The sequence below is a fragment of the Hipposideros armiger genome, unplaced genomic scaffold, assembly GCF_001890085.2.
Source record: "Hipposideros armiger isolate ML-2016 unplaced genomic scaffold, ASM189008v1 scaffold_135, whole genome shotgun sequence".
In the NCBI taxonomy this organism is placed as follows: Eukaryota; Metazoa; Chordata; class Mammalia; order Chiroptera; family Hipposideridae; genus Hipposideros; species Hipposideros armiger.
The window spans coordinates 2071953-2092296 of record NW_017731485.1 but is presented as its reverse complement, the minus strand read 5'-3'; the positions used below and the strand labels follow the sequence as shown (position 1 = coordinate 2092296).

The 20344-nt window shown below is 46.5% G+C and overlaps 1 protein-coding gene across 5 annotated transcripts in view; it reads right to left on the bottom strand.

The window, feature by feature from the left end:
• USP31 (ubiquitin specific peptidase 31) overlaps nucleotides 1-20344 on the bottom strand; it is a 77477-nt gene that overhangs the window by 36218 nt on the left and 20915 nt on the right. For 4 of the 5 annotated variants that reach the window (XR_002124809.1, XR_002124808.1, XM_019649865.1 and 1 more), the window contains exons 2-12: nucleotides 19769-19906; nucleotides 18372-18460; nucleotides 18180-18272; nucleotides 17448-17583; nucleotides 15140-15284; nucleotides 11190-11364; nucleotides 8504-8615; nucleotides 7891-7985; nucleotides 6017-6094; nucleotides 5376-5505; nucleotides 1651-1770 (exon numbers count right to left, since the gene is read on the bottom strand). Coding sequence is in view for 3 of the 5 variants with exons in the window: in XM_019649865.1 (XP_019505410.1) it covers nucleotides 1651-1770; nucleotides 5376-5505; nucleotides 6017-6094; nucleotides 7891-7985; nucleotides 8504-8615; nucleotides 11190-11364; nucleotides 15140-15284; nucleotides 17448-17583; nucleotides 18180-18272; nucleotides 18372-18460; nucleotides 19769-19906 (1311 nt within the window). In the remaining 2 variants the exon portion in view is untranslated. Of the gene's footprint in view, nucleotides 1-1650; nucleotides 1771-5375; nucleotides 5506-6016; nucleotides 6095-7890; nucleotides 7986-8503; nucleotides 8616-11189; nucleotides 11365-15139; nucleotides 15285-17447; nucleotides 17584-18179; nucleotides 18273-18371; nucleotides 18461-19768; nucleotides 19907-20344 lie in introns of those variants that run through there. The other variant, XM_019649867.1, reaches the window with a different exon arrangement.

Here is a 20344-nt window from a genome sequence, read left to right as displayed (position 1 = left end):
ATCGGTATTTTCCGTTAAGCCCACAGGGAAATCCTGTGAAATCCAACCACACACGGGATGTTTCCTGGGTCTATGGGAGCTTCCAAACACTGATGGGTAACGGACACAGCCAGCCCCGGAGCCACAGATCTAAGGGAAGCAGGTTTTCATGAGAAAAGGTAGGACGGGACCTGGAAGGTCAGGAAGGTCAGGCTGAAGAGTGCGGGCTTTGTTCCTAGTCCGGGCCAAGCACTGGGGCTCCGAGGAGGCGCCGGTCTCAGAGCTGTGGGGAAGGACTGTGGAAGCGCATGAGACACGGTACAGAGTGTCGTGCGGATTAAGAAATCAGTGAAGGCACTGCCACTGCAACCAGCCGGAAAGTGTCAGAAGTCGGGACAAGGGGACCTACAGGAGGCAATGAAGACGCACAACCAAACTGCACAGGTAACTGCCTAGACGAGAGCGACAAGAGAGAGGAGGCAAAGGTGATACTGCAGTTTTGAGTCCAGGGTGCTGATATGCCTTCCAAAGAAACAGACAGCAAAGGAAAATGTGTGTGTGGAAGGGGACCGAGAAGGTGGGGGGCCCAACCCTCAACCGGCAGATCCCAAGGAGGGTAAGCTGAGACACGCAGGCAAATGCCCACTTTTCCACTTTAGGAGCTGGACCCAAACCTCAGTGTGAAAGCCCAGCCCGGGGACCAAGTGTGTGTCACCCCCGACACCTCCACTTCACCAGCAAGCCCTAACATCCCTGCTGTCTTTTCGGGTCTCTCCCTGTCCTCCGCCACACCTGTCCCAGGCCACGAGCATCCTCCCCCGATGACTGTGGGGCCTCCTTCCCGTCTCCGGCCTCATCCTGACAGCCTGGTTCCCCACGCGGCAGCCAGAATACAACGGTCTCTTCACACACAGGACAGTGGCGCCGCTTCCCAGCTTCAAGCCATCCTGTCAGCCTCCCACTGACTGCAGGGATCTGCGGGGACGGCCCCTCCCTGGACCCTCGCCCACTGCAGCTCAGACCTTTCCTCCACCCTCCAAGCTCCAGCCAAACTGGCAGGTGGCAGTCTCGTGCACACGGGTACCCCTCAGGCCACAGGGCTTGCAGACACTGTTGCCTCTTCTCCCACCAAGTGCCGGCCCGGGTCTCAGACACAGCCCTCCCTACAGCCAGGCGTCAGGGCCTCCTCTGCCATTTACCCTCCACTGACTCCTTCCACATGGGGCTTTTCAGGACCATCCCAGCTGCAGAGAACAGGCAGCCGTTTGGAACAGCTGGCTCAGAGCAATGTGACCCAAAGCAGATTTTTTCTGGATGTTTCTGACTCATCTCCCCACTGTACAACCACTACTTGGGAGCAGGACGACACCTGTAATTATTTTAGGTAGAAATACAATTCTACCTGCCCCCAGAACGGGGCTCTGTTTTTTTTAATCCCAAAGCACACTCACCAAAATTTAAGCATAACATTTACAAACCTAAAGCAAATCCCCAAGAACAAAGCAAGATATCTGCAGTATGAACTAAATGTTCAGGATTCAGAGGGTCACAGAATGCTCATACTCTGCTTTGGGAAACAGCACCGCGTGACCGCAAGCACAGGGCAGCCGCTGTCTGCTCGGGAACATAGGGACACTGAGGACCCAGGGACACGGGATGGGACTTCCTCACCTGCCGGAAGCGCTTCAGGTGGATGATGAGCACGTCGGGCAGCGTCCACAGGCTCAGCGTGATGCTCCCCTGCTGTAGCTGCTTGCAGTGTGGGCAGCGCCAGGCGTCATCGGGGGCGAGCTGCAAAAGGAACCGGAGCCATGAGTGAGCCACGAGAGGCGAGGCTGCCCTGCAGGCCACCAGGGCCCTCACTGTGGCCAGGCCGGCACAACTCAGAATCTCTCTGGAAACCACATGTGATGGTGTCAACAGAAAACTACCATCAAAAGTCAGCACCCAAACGTTTGCTGAACAGATTCTCTCTCAAAAAGGAACCAGGTAAATACCGTAGAGGATAGTAAATGACATCAGCGTGGCTTCCTTTCTCCTCCTCCTGCATGTCCTGTGTCAGCAAACACTGCCGCCATGCACCAAGGGGAGACCACAGGGGTTACTCCCAACCCTGGAGCCCCTCCCTCCGCCCCGTTGCCATTTCTCACCCATCTCTTCCTCTGCATCCCACTAAGTCCTCATCTGAATTCTAAGTCCTCAGTCGTTCTCGTCCCTGGACTTGAACCTGCTAACTGTTCTCTCTTCCCCAAGCATGGGGTTGCTGCAAACACCCCTCCTACTGTCTACAGGACTGGTCCAAACGCCAACCTGGGGCCTCAGCTCCACCTATGTCATCTCTGCAGAGGGTTGCAGGCTGGGGACGTATTAAGTTAGGGGTGCCAATGCGGCGGGCATATCTGCTGAGAGATTTCAAGGCCTGCTCTGCGGTTCAGAAGCTGCATCAGAACTGGGACCATTGACACTGGGGCCAAGGGAGGGCATGGGATTGGAAGGTGGCGCCCACGGAGACGGAAGAGAGACAAGCCAAGTACAGAATCATGGGGAACGCCTACTTTTAAGAGAAACACAAAAGCTGAGAAACCACGAGCCTGAGTCAGAAAACCAGCCCAATCCGAAGAGGTCCCCTATATGCATCCCAAAGGGTGCTGAGAACAGGGGTTACCGGTACCTATGCTGGGGCAGGTCAGATGCGGGCTGAGCACAGGCCAGGGGACTTCGAAGAGCAGTGTCAGAAGGCCAGTCACACAGTCGACAGAGGTTTGGGAGGGAGGGAGCTGCTGATGGTGACTAAGGCAGCCTGAAAAGGAAGCAGAGCTGAGGGGATTTCTGTCACAACAGGGAGGCCCAATCATGTTTGCAGGAAAGATGGGGCAGGGTGGAAGTTTGGGGGAGAAAGTGAATCAGAGAGTTAGGCTGGAAGGGACCTAAGCTGCCATCTGGTCAATCCACTCTGGGGGACATGTCACTAGTCTGCATCTTTGGCCACCCTGCCCAGTGTTGGTGGTAAAGGAGCGGCCTGCCTGTTGTTAATTTCCAAAGCATTACAAACGGGCACTTTTGTAAGATATAAGAATGTGCCGACAACGTCTAACAGCTATGACGGTTTCTAGACACTTCTCTGATTCCTGCACTCATCTCATCGGAACTGCTCCCAGGAGCTCCCAGGCCTGCAGACCACACTGAGCACCGCGGACCTGGTGAAAGGGGGGCTCTCTCAGCAGGCAGCTGGCCCACCATCAGTCCATTCTAAAGCTCTTCCTCATTTTAAGGCAAAACCTCCTCCCTGTAATTTCCAATCCTTGAGTTCTGCTTTTCAGATAAAGTGATCTCCGAGACCTCCTCCACAGGATGGCCCTGATGCCTGAGTCCTCAGGCCTCCCTTAGCACACACTGTTCAGACATGTCATGGCTTCCAGCGACATCAGGCCTGATCCACCTTCTCTGGTTGTGTCCCGGTTTGTCAGCCTCTTAACAGCGAACATTCAAGGTAATGAAAAGAGTGGCGCCACCACCATCACTTCTAAAACATCCTAAGGCAGCAGCCAGGGCTGGCGCCCACGTGACGCTGCTGCTCAATACTGGGCTTGTGGAAAAACTAAACCCCAAGTAATCGTCACAAGGCCCCCTGCTCCGTCTCACCTTCTCTTCTCCTGTATCTGTCCTGTTATCTGTGGGCCCATGAGTGAGCTTCTCCAGGAACACCCATTCACTCATTCATTCTTTCATCCATTCATTTGTGCGTTCACTCATTCATTCACTTCAGTATACACTTGCTGAATGCTCCCTCTGTGCCAGGCTCCGCTGTAGGTGCCAGGATTATCCAATGCCCAGGACGGTCTCTAACGCTCCCCTCCACTCCGTGCTCCAGTCACACTGGCCTCATCTCCGTTTCTCAGCCATGTTGCGTTCCTTCTTACCCTGGTCCTCCACTTGCTTTATTTACTTGTTTTCCCCCCATTAGACTGTAAACACCCTGAGGACAGAAACACTGTCTGTCTTGGGCCCTGCCACATCCACAGTGCCCAGTGAAGCAGCTGACACACAGTGTGTCCTCAGTCAACATTTATGGAATGAAAGGCTCCTATGCAAATGCCTCCTACTAGCTTAGTGTGTCCTCTGGAGCTGTGAGATGCTCTGCAGAATACCACCACTGTCACCTAGTAGGTCTGCTCACCTTTAAGCTTGTGCCATCCTCAAACATCTCCCAAATCAATTTTAAACAACAACAAAAGCCGAACAGGACAAGGTGCTTTACAGAGGGTGCCATCAACCAGTTTCAAAGCCAAGTGTTTTATATAAGCCCCAAACTGGAAAAACAAGTCTTATGAAACTATTATTAAAGGAACTCACTATGAACAGCTTGAGGGAGAAAAGACTCACTGAGAAGATGAAAAACATTTCCAATATTTGAAGGACAGACAAGTATTTGTCCTCGACTGTTCTTAACAGACTCGAGAGAGTACCTGTAAAGTGTAGTAATCTGGGGACATGTTTCAGATGGACTTCAGTCACCATCAGAGGCAAAGCCCATAACTAAAGGGATGCAAACAGCAGCTGGACAACCCCCTATTTGAAATTAGGTAGAAGAACCCAACCAATAAAAAAAGAACCTTTAACGTCCCGCCAACCCTGAAATCGCATGACTCTATGTACCAGAGTGAGCTGTAACAATCAGTTGTCCAAATTATGATTCTAACCTTCAACTCAAGATGAACTCCAAGTGCTGTGGTCAAGGTTACTCCAGGAGCATAAACCTGGAGGCTGAAAACCCACCCAGGCCTGAGCCCCTCCACAGAGGCTTGTTTATCCGTCTGTCTGTCCAACCTCTCATTTCAGTGTTTAGCAGGTCCCGCCTGTCTGCAGAGCACTGTGCCAGGTGGTCCAAGCACACCGTCCAGCAGGACTTTCTGTCTCTACCTGCACTGTCCAATGCGACAGCCACATGTGTCTACTGAGCACTCGAAAGTGACTAATGTGGCTAAGAAGCTAAACTCTTCATTTATTTTATTATAATCAATTTAAATGCCGATAGGTCCCGTCACCTGTGCTCTTCAAAAAGTTGAGTCACTGTTCTAGTTACTAAGGAAAATGATTTAAAATTTCTAAATTGAAACTAAAAAAAATACATTTATCATTAACCATTAAAAAGAGGAAAAAATTAACTGCAAAGGTTCCTTTTTAAAGCACTGCCATGGATCAACTTTTCCTAGAAAGATAAACAATTTTTTCTGTTGAAGTCCTAAAAGAACTAACACTGAGATACCTATTACATGTGCAGAACCGATGTAAATGTAAACCTCCTGGGGAGTTTTCTGGGACGTAGTTTGTCTCTCTGCTGTCCTCTTGCCGTACCACCCCCGCGCCCCGCACCACGAAGCACTGCCCACTCTCACCCGCTCCTCTTTGGTGTAGAGCTGGAAACACTGGGACAAAGTGCAGGTCTGAGGCTGGCGGTGGCGCTCCCGCTGCAGGCGCACGCTCTCGGCATCTGGGATGTACTCGTCTTCAGTGTGTGCAAACAGGCTGCAACGGGGGAGCCTCTATCAGGGAGCATCTTACAGAACTGACACAGATACAATCCCGGCTTCACAGCGTGGCTCTAAACTCATAACCAAAGGCTGATGGATAAGGAAGTACAAGTGCTAACTCAATTTCCTATGTTCCAAAGTGTTCTCGAGAAGCTCTCTACAGGGTTACTTTCAAGAAATACCTTGGAGTTGGGTTTCCTGGGACTGGCCATGAACTGTGCTTTGTAACTAAGGGTGTGCACGTGGTACAACTTACGAGAGTTAATGGGCCTGTAGCACAAGTCAGAGTAACTGGACCTGTAGTGAATATATGTATAAATATACCACTTCTGTCTCATTTGCAGCAAACAACAGAATAAGTAGGAGAAAAATGATAAACTACTTAACTAAGGATTAACAACACACTTGGACACTTAGCTGAAGATAAAAGAGATTTAGGTTTCAGTTAACTTAAAAGATCAAAGGTATGCTTCTAAAATAATAGAAACAGTGACTCTAATACTCACAAATCTTTTGTCTCCTTGTCCCATTCCACCACTAACTTCACGTGAGCAGTGCCACCGGGTCCACAAGACTTTAATGCCCTGCAGGGGGCAAGGAGGGGAGTCACATATTATTTTCTAAATAAATGATGTAACTTAAATATGATCATCCTATCTGAAACCTGAAATTATAACATGATTACTGAAAATCTTCATCATCGTTCCCCATAAGAAATGTTTCCAATGAGACCATTACAATAACCTCGTATTTAATAACTAGGTTACAACTGAACTGAAAAATCCTTATTAAAATGTCCGATACAGAAATAGAGATGGGAAGAAATTTACCATCCTGTTAGAGTCATCCACTGTCACTCTTGGGTATTCTTTTTTTTTTTTTCTTTTTTTAAGATTTTATTGGGGAATTGGGGGAGGGGAACAGACAAGTTGCTGTCCTTTTGTTCTTCAGTCTAGTTGCAGATGTTGCTTCACTGGCCCATGTTGGTATTATCATTGCACTCTTCCCAGGTGAGGCAGTCTCTCCCTGGCCATTGAACGGCCGCTCACGAAAGCTCACGGCTGCTGCCGTCCAGCCCCACTACAGCCTACGTCATCGCCGGCGACTCACAGCAGCCCAGCTCCAGGTCGAGCTATTGCTCACCATCTTAGCTGTAGAGGGCGCAGTGTCACTGTCCCATGTGGGATCCGAACTGGGGCCCTGCTGCTCAGAGCTGGCATCCCAAGCCCACGCCTAACCAATGCGCCTCTCAGCTGGCCCTTGGGTGTTCTTTATTCCCTTTCCAACTTTTGGTCCAATGTCTCACCAGCCCAAATAGAGACCGAATGCAGTCCCTCTGGACAAAGTCCATCCTGCACCTCTCCCCACTGCCCCCAAACCACGTTGGTCCTTGGACAACGCCCACGCCCATCTTAACTGTGCCCTCCGCGAGGCACCACTCCAGTTCCCCTCCTTCTTCCCGGAGCCCCACCTCCTGAGAAATTCCGTATCGGCAGTCAGTATCACTCATCTCATATTTTCTAGGCTTTGCAATGTTTGGGATCATTATCTAACCTGTTAACGCTCGTCTCTAAAACCAAACAATGACCTGCTTTCACATACTGTACACTTTTCTGAATCCTAAAATGCAGGTGCTATGATACTGGTTAGAAAAAATCATCATCATAAAAATACTGTGTTTGTATATTTACGTATCATACGTATACTGCGTGTACATGCATATCTCTATTCCTTCACTAACGCAGTGGAGTGCTGTGACACAGTAGAAGCACGCAGAAAGCACACGGCAGATGGTGCAGTGACAATTCGACCACGGGGGAGGAGGGCCAGTGTGGAGGAAGAAAGGCTGAGAGGGAAGGAACCATCCGCAGAGGAGATCACACAGGCCAAGGCACACAGCAAACAGAGCCGCACGTCCAAATGCTCCTCGGTTCTTGTCACTGCTGGTGTCTGAGCCGGTGGGGAGATGAGCGAGGCCTGGCACAGGGAAGTGACTGGGACTCACACTGAGAAACGTCACACACTGTGGACGAGGCTTTATCTGTTAGGCCACGTGAGGACTTCAGGCACAAAAGCAGTTATGATTAGAATTCCACTTTGGAAAAAACGTCAATCTTGGTGAATATGAACGTGTCATTTATCTGTAGTCCTGGGATATACATTAATTTGCCTTCCTATCATGAGTACTCCAGGTTTTTTGATTTCAAAAAAGATCATAAACATATCATACCCAAATATGAATCTAATGTTAAAAAGTACTAAATTTCTAAATGAGACTAAAGAACCTCCCACACTTATATGGAAATTATACCAATTATATCAGACAGCACGAGAAATTACAGAGGAGCACACGTGAAATTCTAGAAGGTGGTTTTTTTACCTTTCTACCGTCGGGTGGCATAGAGGCTGCTCTTCCTGGGGCAGTAAGTACGTTATTCCCACCACGCTGACCACTCGCAGGCTGAACGGACACACCTGCATCAGAAGGGCAAGGGGAATCAGGCTGACTCTCCAAAGGCACGTGTTTCCCAGACAGACTGGAGGGAGAGCTTCCCCACAATACCCTGGTAGTTGGTGACCACTGTAATCCACTTTCAACACGCTTTACTCCAATGCAATCTCCCTATCAAATGTGTCATGTACGACAGGTAACATGTCAGCTGAACTTAATGTAAGCCTTCCATGGACACCTGCACATCGTAACCCTAATTCTGAAAACACACTGACAGAAAGTCCCTCGAAGCTGATGGTGTGCTAAATGTCACTCGACAAACAGGAGGAAAGGAAACCCTGCAGAGACCAGCGCCCTCCGTACAATGAGGGCTAAGTCCTCGGTCCTGAAGCTCTGAACGTAGCCGACTATGGACCAGCTTTTCACACTGCAGCTCAGCATCTGTCTCCCCAGCACACAGGTCTGAGATTCAGCCTCCCCTGCAGTGGCCGTCCCTTCACTGGGCACACACACGTGCGGGGCTGAGTGTGCACATACGCACCTGAATGCAAACCGTGGGCCGCAGGAAATACTTCATCTTCTCCAGGATTTCCTTCTGCAGGAGATCCCAGGCCACTGTCTTCTCTAAGTGCAGCACAAAAGGCAGTCCAAACCTAACACACAAACAGGGAAATCGCCTTCAATTGTGGTAACACCTTTATGACTGTAACTCCTTATCCATGGTCTTCTTAAATGGAATCACTATGTGATTGCTTTTAGGACAGTTCTCAAAATAAAGCAAACAGGAAATTTAATCGTAATGCTGGTAAGTGGATGAAAAAGTCAGAGAGAAACTGAGGTTTCTAAATGAAATTCAACAGCTCTGGCACCAAAATGACTTCTAGGGGAGCATGAGGCTGGGGTATCAGGTGGCAAGAGGAGGGTCAGTGGGGATGGCGAGGGCAGAAGGTGGCAGTGGACATGAACCTGGCAAACAGCAAAGGTCAAACATACCAGTGGTTAGGGAAGGCCTACCAGGTAGGTGGCCATACCCTGACAGTCTGACAACAAGGAGGGCCCGGCAAGCAAACGACTCTTAAAGTCAGCTCCTGGCCCAAGGGAGGAGCCATGTGGCCCCTGCCAGCGCCCGGCTCTCAGGTGCTGCAGACTCAGAGGCAGTGCCAGGTTCATGGCTTTGGCTGCACTTTAAACAAAGAAGTCCAAGTGCAGCCCCTGAGGTCGGGCTGCAGTCCCCGTGGGGTGCCTGGAGCAGAGACTTTAGGAGCCCCGAGTGGCTCTACGGTGGCCAAGGTGGAAGACTCTGGCCTGGCCTCACTCCCGCCCAAGCCCAGTGTCCCAACTGTGTCCTCCTCACACGCCCAGGTCTGTGTTCAGCCAGTTCCTCAGCCTGGGATGTACCCCCCCACACACATCCCCCAGGCTATGACCTCACCTCATCAGGCCCCAGGAGGCATTCTCCTCCAGGAAGCACCCCGCTGACTTGCCACCTATACTCTCGGTGCCACAGCACCTACCACACCACGTGACAAGAGCCACCCAGTGATTGTCCTGCCTCCCCAGCAGACTGTGACTGATCTAAGAGCAGGAACTGTGGCCTGCTCCTCTTAGCAGCCCGAATAGCCCATGCTTAGAACACAGGTGCTGAGAGAATGAATGAACGGACGAAACAACAGTCATATAAACCCTGACTCAGGCGGAAGCAGACGTGCCAAGATCATCAAGAAACCCATTCCTAACACACATCACGCCGTTTGCTCATAGTGGTGCTCGACAGGGAGCAACTGCGATGCAAAATAAGTCACCAGCACGAGGTGCAAATCGGCCAGCCATGTTTTCATATGACAACGTCTCCAGTTTGAGGGGACTAGCGTCATGCAGGGGACTTCACAAGGTCTTCATTTTCTATGGAAACAGTATGCTCCTTTCCCTCCTGTCTCTTAAACACGCCAAGCTCCCTCTGGGATCAGCGTCAGTATCCTCGATGTCCCCTCTTCAGGGGACCGTGTTCCTCAGAGGCTCACACAGCACACCCCTTCTCCTCACTGGGGCTCGGCTGGCTGATGCCTCCTCAGGAAGGCCCTCCCTGACCTCCCTCTCTAACCCAGACTTGTCATCGCCACCCACCAAGCACACTCCACCATCCCTGCCTGTTTTAATGTCTTCAAAGTGGGAACGACCGTCTGAAGTTAAATGTGTTTACTTGTCAGTCCCTCTGCCCTAACTAGGATGTAAGGTCCCTGACAGCATAGAGCCGATGTGTCTGTTCGCTGGGGCGCCCCGTGTTCAGAACAGTGCTCGACACACTGTGAGCATCATAAAGATTCAAATCAACACATTCTGCATTTGTTACTAACCAGCCTTAAAAAAGGAGCCTATTTCAAAGCATCATTTTCAGGGGCTAATATAAATGCCACCCTGACAACTATTAGGAAGGAACACAACGTGCTTTTCCCCCACAATATACCGACAACTGATCATCACTCAGGTCACAGCACCGTGGTGATAAGGCCAGTCAAAAATGCCCGCACATTATCACAAAGGAAAACAGATCTGAGAGGTTTCCAGCTCCCAGCTTCCTGGCCTGTGTGGCTGAATGGGGTGGTGCCACGTGCTGAGCCGGAGATGCTGGAGGGCCAGGCTCACCAGGAGAAAGAGCGAGCTTGGGATGGAACATCAGGCTGCAGTGCACGGACCATCCAAGTAGATTCATTAAGAATTTAAAATCAACCTTTTCTAGAAATTTAAACAATTTTTTTGTTAAAAGTCCTAAGAGAACTAACACTAAGATGCCCATTATGTATGTACAACTGATGTAAATGCAAACCTGGGGAGTTTTCTGGGACAAAAACGTAAGGCTGAGGTGCACAGACCATCCAAGTAGGCTCATTAAGAATTTAAAAAAAAAACCAAAAAAAAAAAACCCCAGCTGTTACAGAAGCTGGATGTAGAGCTGGGGTCTGGGGCCTCAAGAGGAGACTGAGCTGAAAATATACACATGTAATGGGCCTTTAAAACTGCACCAGCTCCGAGAGCCTTTCTGACTCGGGTTCCAGCATCCCACATTTACAGCCACCCCCTCCCCACCCTCAGATCAGGTCAACGTACACACATATTCTTTCTGAACATCAGGATCGAAAACTAACTACTAAAAGTGCGGGTTCTTTTACTTTTGAAAACACCAGCCTGTTAGAAGTCCAGTACTTACTGGAGAAGAGGCAGGCACTCACCTTTTCCCCTGCTGCCCGGAGCAGGCTCGGTTACACACCAGCAGGACAATCTTGTCACCTGCTCTTGCTGGTGATACGTCTGCTCTCCCGTGCTTTGCAGCAGTTTGTGTAGAAGACAGTCTGTGATGGTCCAAGCCAAATTTTAAGTGGTTTAGGTTGCTGTTTAAGTGGATTCCTGAAACAGAATAAAGAACAACTTACTTTATCTCCTCAAAATTATTTTCATTCATTCATGGCAAAGAAGTTCACCCAACAGAGAAATGAAGAAGTCGACATCCCGTACTTTAAACTGCAATTGAACAAAAGGAACAAATGATCTACTTTGACAGGACTTGTCTAGCCAGCAAGATAATTTCTTTAGCATCCATTATTTAAACTAGCCTTCCCTATCCTAAACCTGAAAATGAAAACTCTTCACTTTGGTGAATATTAGACACAGTGCCAGAAGGACAAGTCTGCAGAGATGACCCACCACAACAAACGTAGAGTGCGACCAACAACCGATAACCAAGTCATTTTTTTTTCTTTTATGTTTTTAGAATGTTTCTTTTAATCTTTGTTTTCATTTTCTTAGGCATTGGTGCACATATACATGTATGGGATGCATATAATTTCTAATGAAATAATTAAACATTTCAAAATAAATCTTTTCCAATATTAGTAGATTTTATAGAATTCCTTTTGCTCTCAGTATTAACTATTGTCACTGTAGAAGTTCTGATGCAATGAAAATTAGATGCGAACTTTGACTTAAAATAGATCATCCTAAGGCAATGAAAACATATTTTCCTCTTCCTGTCTCATCATAGTAATGTACAACAGAAATGGTGAGGCCAAAATATATAAGTATCAAAACTTTGGAGGGCTGAGGGTACAAACAACCTGCATTTTCAGCCTAAGTTTAAGCAGTTTAGAAGCCAAATCTTGTCAGCACTGCTTTAGAACTGAAATATCATATTCAGCTAGAATACGCTTCATTCTTTCACAGTTGTTGTGTAACTTTAAGAGATTGCATGTTTAGTGCTAAAATTGCCTCTCGTTACTATATTCCTTAAGTTTTTCAATGTTTTCTTGGCTCAAGTCATGTTTTGGGTTTTGGGGTTCTTTTTTGTTTGTTTCTTTTCATAGAAAAGTAATATTTAGCTCTACAATGTGTAATTTGACATTAAGGGAAAAATATAATTGTGACAAAGCAAAAATAAGCTTGAATAAGTTTTTGGTCTGCAACAAAAGTTTATATATTCAGATTTTAAACATTTTGTTCTCATAACAATGATTACATAAACCTTATCCAGAATATATTAGAATTATAGAAATTACTTTTGAATCAATGAAAATATTTCAGTGAATTTTATTAAAAGTATTTATCATTGGAAAACATAAAAACATTAGTGGTTATAAATCAGTAACTGCCATTTTTTTTTAATAAAAAATAAAGAACTAGTACATGTGCCATGATTGTCAGTATTCCAATGCAGTTTCTTCTCCTTGATTTACGAGCCAGACTTATAAGAAACTACACGCAACTAGACTCGCAGCCATTATGATCCATGAGACTATCTATATCAACCTACATTAATGTGAACAAAAATACGTGTTTGACAGGCACAGTACTGGCTGCTGAAAGCAAGGGCTTCAGAAATGCTCCAAAGCAGAGCTATCTGTCAATCAGAGGTACTCAGCAAATCAGCACCCAGCACCAGGCCCTGCACTTTGTAGGAACTCAATAAATGCTTGACTAGATAATTGTTAATTTCTTTAATCCTTTGGAAGTACAGCCTAAGGAAATGATACTCCAACTGGAGAATACAAAAAGGAAGCCTGAAACACCACAGCAATAATAATAATAATAATAATAATAATAACAACAACAACAACAACAACACCAGCACTACCACCAAAAGAAGAATAAAATAAAAAGTGGTTTACACAAAAGTAGTCATAGCAGAATTCTGACAATAACCAACAATGCAAGACTTGCTCAATCTGTTAAGGTACATCAGCATTACAGTGATTTAAAATAAATACATAGTTAATACTAAAATTAATTCCTAATGTATTCGTTTTTTAAAAAAAGAACATAAGGAAAAACTGGATTCTTAGATATGATACCAAAAGCATTAGCAATAAGATAAATTAGACTTGATCAAAATTAAGAACTGTTCTGTATTAAAAAAACACTATCAAGAAAGTAAAAAGACGGGCCAGCCGAGTGGCACGTTGGTTAAGAGCGGGCTTGGGACCCCAGCTCTGAGCAGCAGAGACTCTATTCAGATCCCAAATGAGGGCCAGTGACACTGCCCTCCACAGCTAAGATGCTGAACAACAGCTCGACCTGGAGCTGGGCTGCCGTGAGTCGCCGGCGACGGCATAGGCTGCAGTGGGCTGCTGTAAGCTGCCGTGAGCGGCTGGCAGCCAGTGTAAGCGGCTGTCCAGAGGCCAGTGACCGATCTGCCTCACCCGGGAAAAGCACAATGATAATACCAACGTGGGCCAGTGAAGCAACATCCTCCACAACTAGACTGAAGAACAAAACGACAACAGCTTGTCTGTTCCCCTCCTCCAATTCCCCAATAAAATCTTAAAAAAAAAAAAAGAAAGTAAAAAGATAACCCACAGAATGGGAGATAATATTAATATTTGCAAGTCATATCTGGTAAGGGTGTAGTGCCCAGCATATACAAAGAACTTGTACAACTCAACAACAAAATGATAAACAACCCAATTTAAAAATAGGGAAAGGACCTGAAAAAACATTTCTCTTAAGAGGACATACAAATGGCCAGTGAGCACATGAAAAGATGCTCACAATCACTAGTCATTAGGGAAGTGCAAATCAAAACCACAATGAGATATCACCTCACACCTACTAGGATGGCTGTAATCAAAGGACAGAAAATAACAAATGTTGGCAAGAATGTGGAGAAATTGTAACCCTCATATAATGTTGGTAGAAATGAAAAAGGATGCAGTTGCTATGGAAACAGTTTGGCAATTCCTCAGAAAATTGAACACAGAATTACCACATGGCCCAGCGTATGCACTCCTACACCCCAAAAAACTGAAAACAAGTGTTCAAATACTTGTGCATGAATGGTCGTAGAAGCACTTCTTCTTAACGGCCAAGAGATGGAAACAGCCCAGATGTCCATAGACAGACAAACGAAATGCGGCCTATGCGTATGATGGGACATTACTCAGCCATAAAAGAAAGAAGGCCTGATCCACGCTACAACATGCGTGAGCCCTGAAGCATCATGTCGATGAAGGAGGCCAGGCACAAGGAGCCACACAGTGTACTCCATTCACGTCTAGACCAGGCAATCTCTAGGGCCGGAAGGAGAGCGTGCTTGCTTAGGACTAGGGGATGGGAAACTGGGGGTGGGGTGGGGAAAGGGGCCTCAGGAGACAAAGGAGGGGCTGGGGAAGCAAACTCTCAGCAGAGCGAACTGTAGGGAGAGCTAAAAAGCATGTGGCATGTTTGTGGCAGATTTCTAAAAAAGTAACTCTCAAGAAAATGTTCTACAGCAAAGATTTTAAAATTCAGAAATTAAGCATCGGAGCTGGTAGCAAAATACCAGAAAATATAATATTTTGGATAGCAATAAATCAATAATCAGCTATGGCATTAATAACCTTCCTGAGAGCTGTCAGAAGATGCCAAAGAGGCCACTTAGGGAAGACAGAGTCAGTCCTGTGCTTCAGAAAGGGGCTGCCCCAAACGCTGACAGGAAGTGTCAGGAATAAAGGAAATAGCTTTGCCTAAACAGTAAGAGTTGCCTTCTTCCAGGGAAATACGGCACCATAAAATTTATGCCATCATTAAAAAGTGTGTGATGTGTATTTCAGCACAATTAGAAAAAGCACGCCATCATGTACAGACCCCTACAAGGGCAGACAGGTGTGCAGCACAAACCCAGGGCGCCCTGTGGAATCAGACATTCACTCACCTCTCTGACTGAGGATTCCTTCAGGCCTGAATATTTCTGGAGTCTCAAAGGCAAAAATGCAGTCGCTTTCGTGGACTGTTTCCAGGTCATCTGTGTCACAAAAGGAACGATGGAACCCATCATAGTACATTTCTGTTAACACGATCTAAAAATGAGAAAACAGTGAACAGCGGGATAAGCAGGAAGTCAATCCGAACTGATTTCCTAACTCTGGCGTGCACGTGCCTGGAGCGTCAGGACCTGCGCTGCTCTGGGAGGGCTCCAGCAGCTCACAGGGCCGCTATCAGCCTTGAACGAGGAAATCCTGGAAGCACAGATGCTTTGTAACTGCAGAACAGCTTACTTGTCTGCAGAATGCCGTGGAGATGGCCAGGAGGTCATAATCTACCCCTTCTCCCAGGAGAAGGAACTTAAAGAGAGAAGTGACCTGCCCGGGGTTACACAACCACTCAGTCTCATGGTGGGGACAGAGTCCACCTCTGGCTCTGAGACGCTCCTGCATCATTAAATGTTCTCAGTTTCAGATTAAAAAATGTCAAATAACCATGATATTTATATTAGGAAAAAAATGCAATCAACTCAAAAATGCCCAACAACAGGAAGTAGTTAGATCTACTGCAGCTCCCCTGGAGTTACAAAGCTATTACAAGGAATGAGTACATTTACATTTATCTGCACTAACATGGGCAGGGCTCCTGAGTCAATCAGAAGCAAGGTAAAGGACAATGTGTGCATGAGTCCTTTTTATAGAATAATAAATGCAGCATATGCACAGGAAAAAACAAGAATGAATATCCAGTTAGTTACCCCTAGTTCTAAGATACTCAACATGGGACACTGTCACTTTCAAAGTTTTGTTTCTGAAATGGTTGAGTATTGCACAGTAAGACAGAAAAACAAAAGCTGGGACAATGGAGACCTTCAGAGGCTTTGTTCCATGCTCAGCAGCACCGCTTAGTGAAAAAGCACCAGACTGGGCACGGGAGGCTCCAGCCCCAGCCTGCCACCAACCAGCCCTATGACCCTGAATGAGTCACATGGTTTCTCTGGGCCTCCTTCCAATGAAGGGCTGGACCCCTGTGGTCCCCTTCACAAACACAAACACACCTCGAGTCTATGAGGTGAAAGGGGGGGCCTGGTGGCATAGCCACAAAAAGTCCAAGAGAAATCTCCTGGCACCTTTTCTTCCTAATGGTTTTCATGACCACTCTGTTTTTCTGCAGGTGAACTTGCAAACATAATTCACTTTTTCCAGCAAGCTGAGGTCGAAACAGACTCGGAACTATGTCACTCATGTAAACCACATGTAAAAAGCGCCAGGCAGCACGGAAAGCTTTAAAGAGACAACAGGTTTGCCTCCTCGACACACACCTAAGCTTCTCTTCCTCCCTCTCTGTCTTTCCTCTCATCCTGAAGGAGAAAAAGGATCAGTGAGCTCTTCAGAGTAAGGAAGGGTATGAACACTTTCTCTCTGTGCCAGTATGTGGTCTAAGAAGATGTGCAGTATTTGCTTATTGGGGCAAAACTGCTGGTTTATTTGTTTTACGGTGGTGACTTCCTAAACGAGGCTGCCTTTACTATTCAGGTGACTACACAGCAGTTTCCAGAAGCGATCTAGGAAGACGCTATTCAGCCACGGAATCATCTTTCCTTAGTAAATCCTTAATAGAGAATGTATTTCCAACTAAAATCATAATAGTGAATTTAGAAGAAAATGTATGCAAAAATATGTCAAGTCACAATAGGCCAGAAGTATTTTGGGTCAATTTAAATATAACTACTTACCAAAAATTTACCCAAAAAAGCAGCTTTTCTATCTCTTCTCTAAACAAGGCAAGAGGCTGATCCAGCTTTAATCAGAAAACACACAGAACTGGGTATCTATGTACAGTGGACTGGCAAGGTGCCAGTTCTTATCACCAAGATGGAAAGGGGTTTTCAAGAGCCACTGGTCCAGTTTTCTAAGCCTCTCTGACCTTCAAATACCATGAGGATGCCCTGCTCATATGAGCATCCATAAGGATGGTTTAAGAAGAGTTAAGTAGTTATGCTTTATAAACAAAGCTAAAAGGTCTTGGTGGCAAGTCACAGCTTTTCCTTTTAAAGATATACACACAATTAAATGAAGCATGAAAATGTTTGTGTACATTCTTCTCCTCTGGGTTTGATTACCTTTTTCTTCAATATAATCAACTGGTTTTACATTTCTATCTAACCATATTTGGCAGAGAACTGTTAAAATATTCCAGGAGAACAGAAAGCAACACTTTTGTGGCCCCTGTGTAATCGGTGTTAGCAGGTGCACTACCTGATCAGTGGGGATCTTTGTTTCCATAGAAACTGCTTCCCGAAGTCTGGCGACAGTCCCAGACAGGGGCACGGCCACGCCAATCCTCATGCAGTGAGAACACTTCCCTTGATACACTACGGTGACATAGAGAGGCCTGTACAGATCAAAGTCAGATCTTCTCATTAGTTGCTTATTTCATCTAAAATATAGATGCAAAACAAACCTGATTGGAAATAACACAAAACTGAAGCTCACCCACACATTTGGAAGCCAAATAGAAAAACTTCATTTGAACCTAAGTAGGACTATGAAACAATAATCAAGAGATCGCTGGAAAAGGTAATCTTCATAAAACAAAACTATAACATTAATACTTGGCTCTGTAGTTTGTATTTTCCTTAAAACAGCATAACTCCCGGAAATTTTGAGACACAATTCAAATAAAGCAATTAATTAAAAGTGCAATGTAAGGTCTCTATCGAACCTGGAAGGTGCCCAACCTTTCCCCTCCCCCATACCATCGATGGGAGACTCACTGAACGGCCACGCCTGCCCACGCGCCTGCCCAGCACCCTGCAAACTCACAGAGGCATTCCTAAGTTTCTGTCGGGTTTTAACAATGCCTGCGTTCAATTTCTCACTAGTCCCATCACTTGTCTAGATAAGTAAGAAGACGTTAAGAGGCGCCTACAGAGGAAAAGGAGCCCACGTAGGAACATACAGTCTTCCTCTTAGTAAATCTGTTCTTACCTTGTGTGGGGTAGAGGAATTGGCAAAGAAATGCAGAGGAAAGGGTCGAAAGTGTTGCTCTGCTTCTGACAATGAGGACACGTCAAAGAAGATCTTCAAAAACAAAAATGCACGATACTCACATTAGGATCGCCTGCAACTACGTTACAACTACGGAAGCAGACAACGTGGGGAAACTGAATTCACTCCTACCTGTACTGGGCTTGAAAAAGTTCCTGTACAAAAGTGCTACAGACAGGAAAAGATGGTCCCTCGGGCATCATGTCCGTCTCTGACGGTGGCTTAAAAAAAGAAAGCACAATTTCACAGACTGGAAGTACCAATTATTGACTGAAGATCACCCTAAAAGTCACAAATGTCCCTGACTTCTTGTACAAGCTATGCGTCAGGTCCCCATGTTTCAGTGAAAGGTTTCTGGCTAAAGGAACCAGACACAGCTGCCAGGACAGGCGGGGGTCCCAGGGCGCCCACAAACTGGGCTTATCCCCATTCCTACCCCTGCCCGGCTCAGGCAGGTCTTCCCCAGGGCTCTGCAGTCTTGTCCAGGAAGTAATCTCTGCACTCCACAAGTCCTGGCTCCTCCCACATCTAAATCCTCTCGTGCCCATTAGCTGTTGGTGCCAATCGCTCTACTTTCTATTTTCCTTAACCTCCTCATGGTCCTCCACCTAACAATTGGGTACCACGTCAGAGAGCACGGTAGAGGGCATCGGGACACTAGGATAAATAAGACACAGTGCCTGATGTGCCTGGTTGGGATGGAGCACATCTCAATCCGATGGAGAGAGAGTCGGCCCCAAGCAGTGAGTCATACGACAGTTCAGGCACAAAAAGGACCTTGACTTGGGATAATTAACAACTTACCAAAACTAGAAATTTAAAATGGGAGGGACAGAGCATAACTACCAATAACAAAAAAATAAATAAAAGTTTGCGAGAGGAAGGCAACTCTTTAGCCTGAATTACTTCCATTACATTAAGTCACTTTACCCGTCTTACTAAGGCTTCATGCATAAAAATTGAGATTCAATCATGTTTCTCAGTAGGAATATTCTGAGGGTTCAGTTCTTACACTCAAGTCCAGTCCTAACGAGACATCCCTTCGTTTCCTGACTGTGTTCATTCCAGTGACTTATAGGTTATGGGTCTCATTGGAGTGGAAAGCACATTTCCACTTTAAAACCAGTTTAGTAAGATGGAACCATTTCATTTTAGTCTAAAGCTAGTCATATATGCAAATGTGTCCTCTCTCATCAGACTGTAATAAGCTGCTTGAAGACGGCGTCTCGTGTACCTCACGCTGCCGGCATGATGGTAAACGTGGGGGATCCTCTAAGTACCCATGAACTTCACCCAGAGCTTAGTCAACGTCACTACATGAACTACATGCAACCTGCAACGCTGCCTTGGAAGAGATGTGGGAAAAGAATCTAAGCCTGTTCCCGACTCTGTCCCGTGGGGTACCCGGGTGCCCCTCCCCTTACGGCTCAGCACCCCGCCCCTGATGGTCCGGCCCGTCCCCTGACGGCTCAGCGCCCCACTCCTAAAAGTCCTGGGTGCCCCACCCCCTAACAGCCCAGCGCCCTCACCTTCACAGGAGGCTGGCCGCTCTGTAGCACCGCATGGTTGAGGTCCTCATGAACTCGGTCCAGAAGCCACAGCAGAAACTCCTGGGCATCGTGCTGGGAACTCCCCCGGTACTGCAGTGCATTCTTTGACACAATGCTCTAGACAGGTAAGTAAATCAGCATAAAGAGTGGTAAGTTGTGGCTTTCAAGACATCTTGTTCATAATCCCAAAGAGGGGAAAGACAAGACCTCAATGGTGTTAAGTACTTCCTGGAAAGACGGCAACGTCAAAACCGATGCTCAGTGTAAAAACCCACCCCCAGGAGCAAGCAACCAAAGACTTCCAAATGCACCTTCCCAGCAAGCCCACTTTTAGGAATTTAGCTAAAGAAAACCATCAAAACAGCCTAGACGTCTAAGAAGGTATTCATTAACCAAGCTTTTTAATAGCAAAAAGCTAGTGATAACTTGAACATGTTAAAAATGAGAATTGTTACAAACATCACATCATTATTTTGTACACCTGAAACAAATATAATGTTATATGTCAAGTATACCTCAATTTAAAAAAGGAAAAAGTGATAACTGGTTAAATAA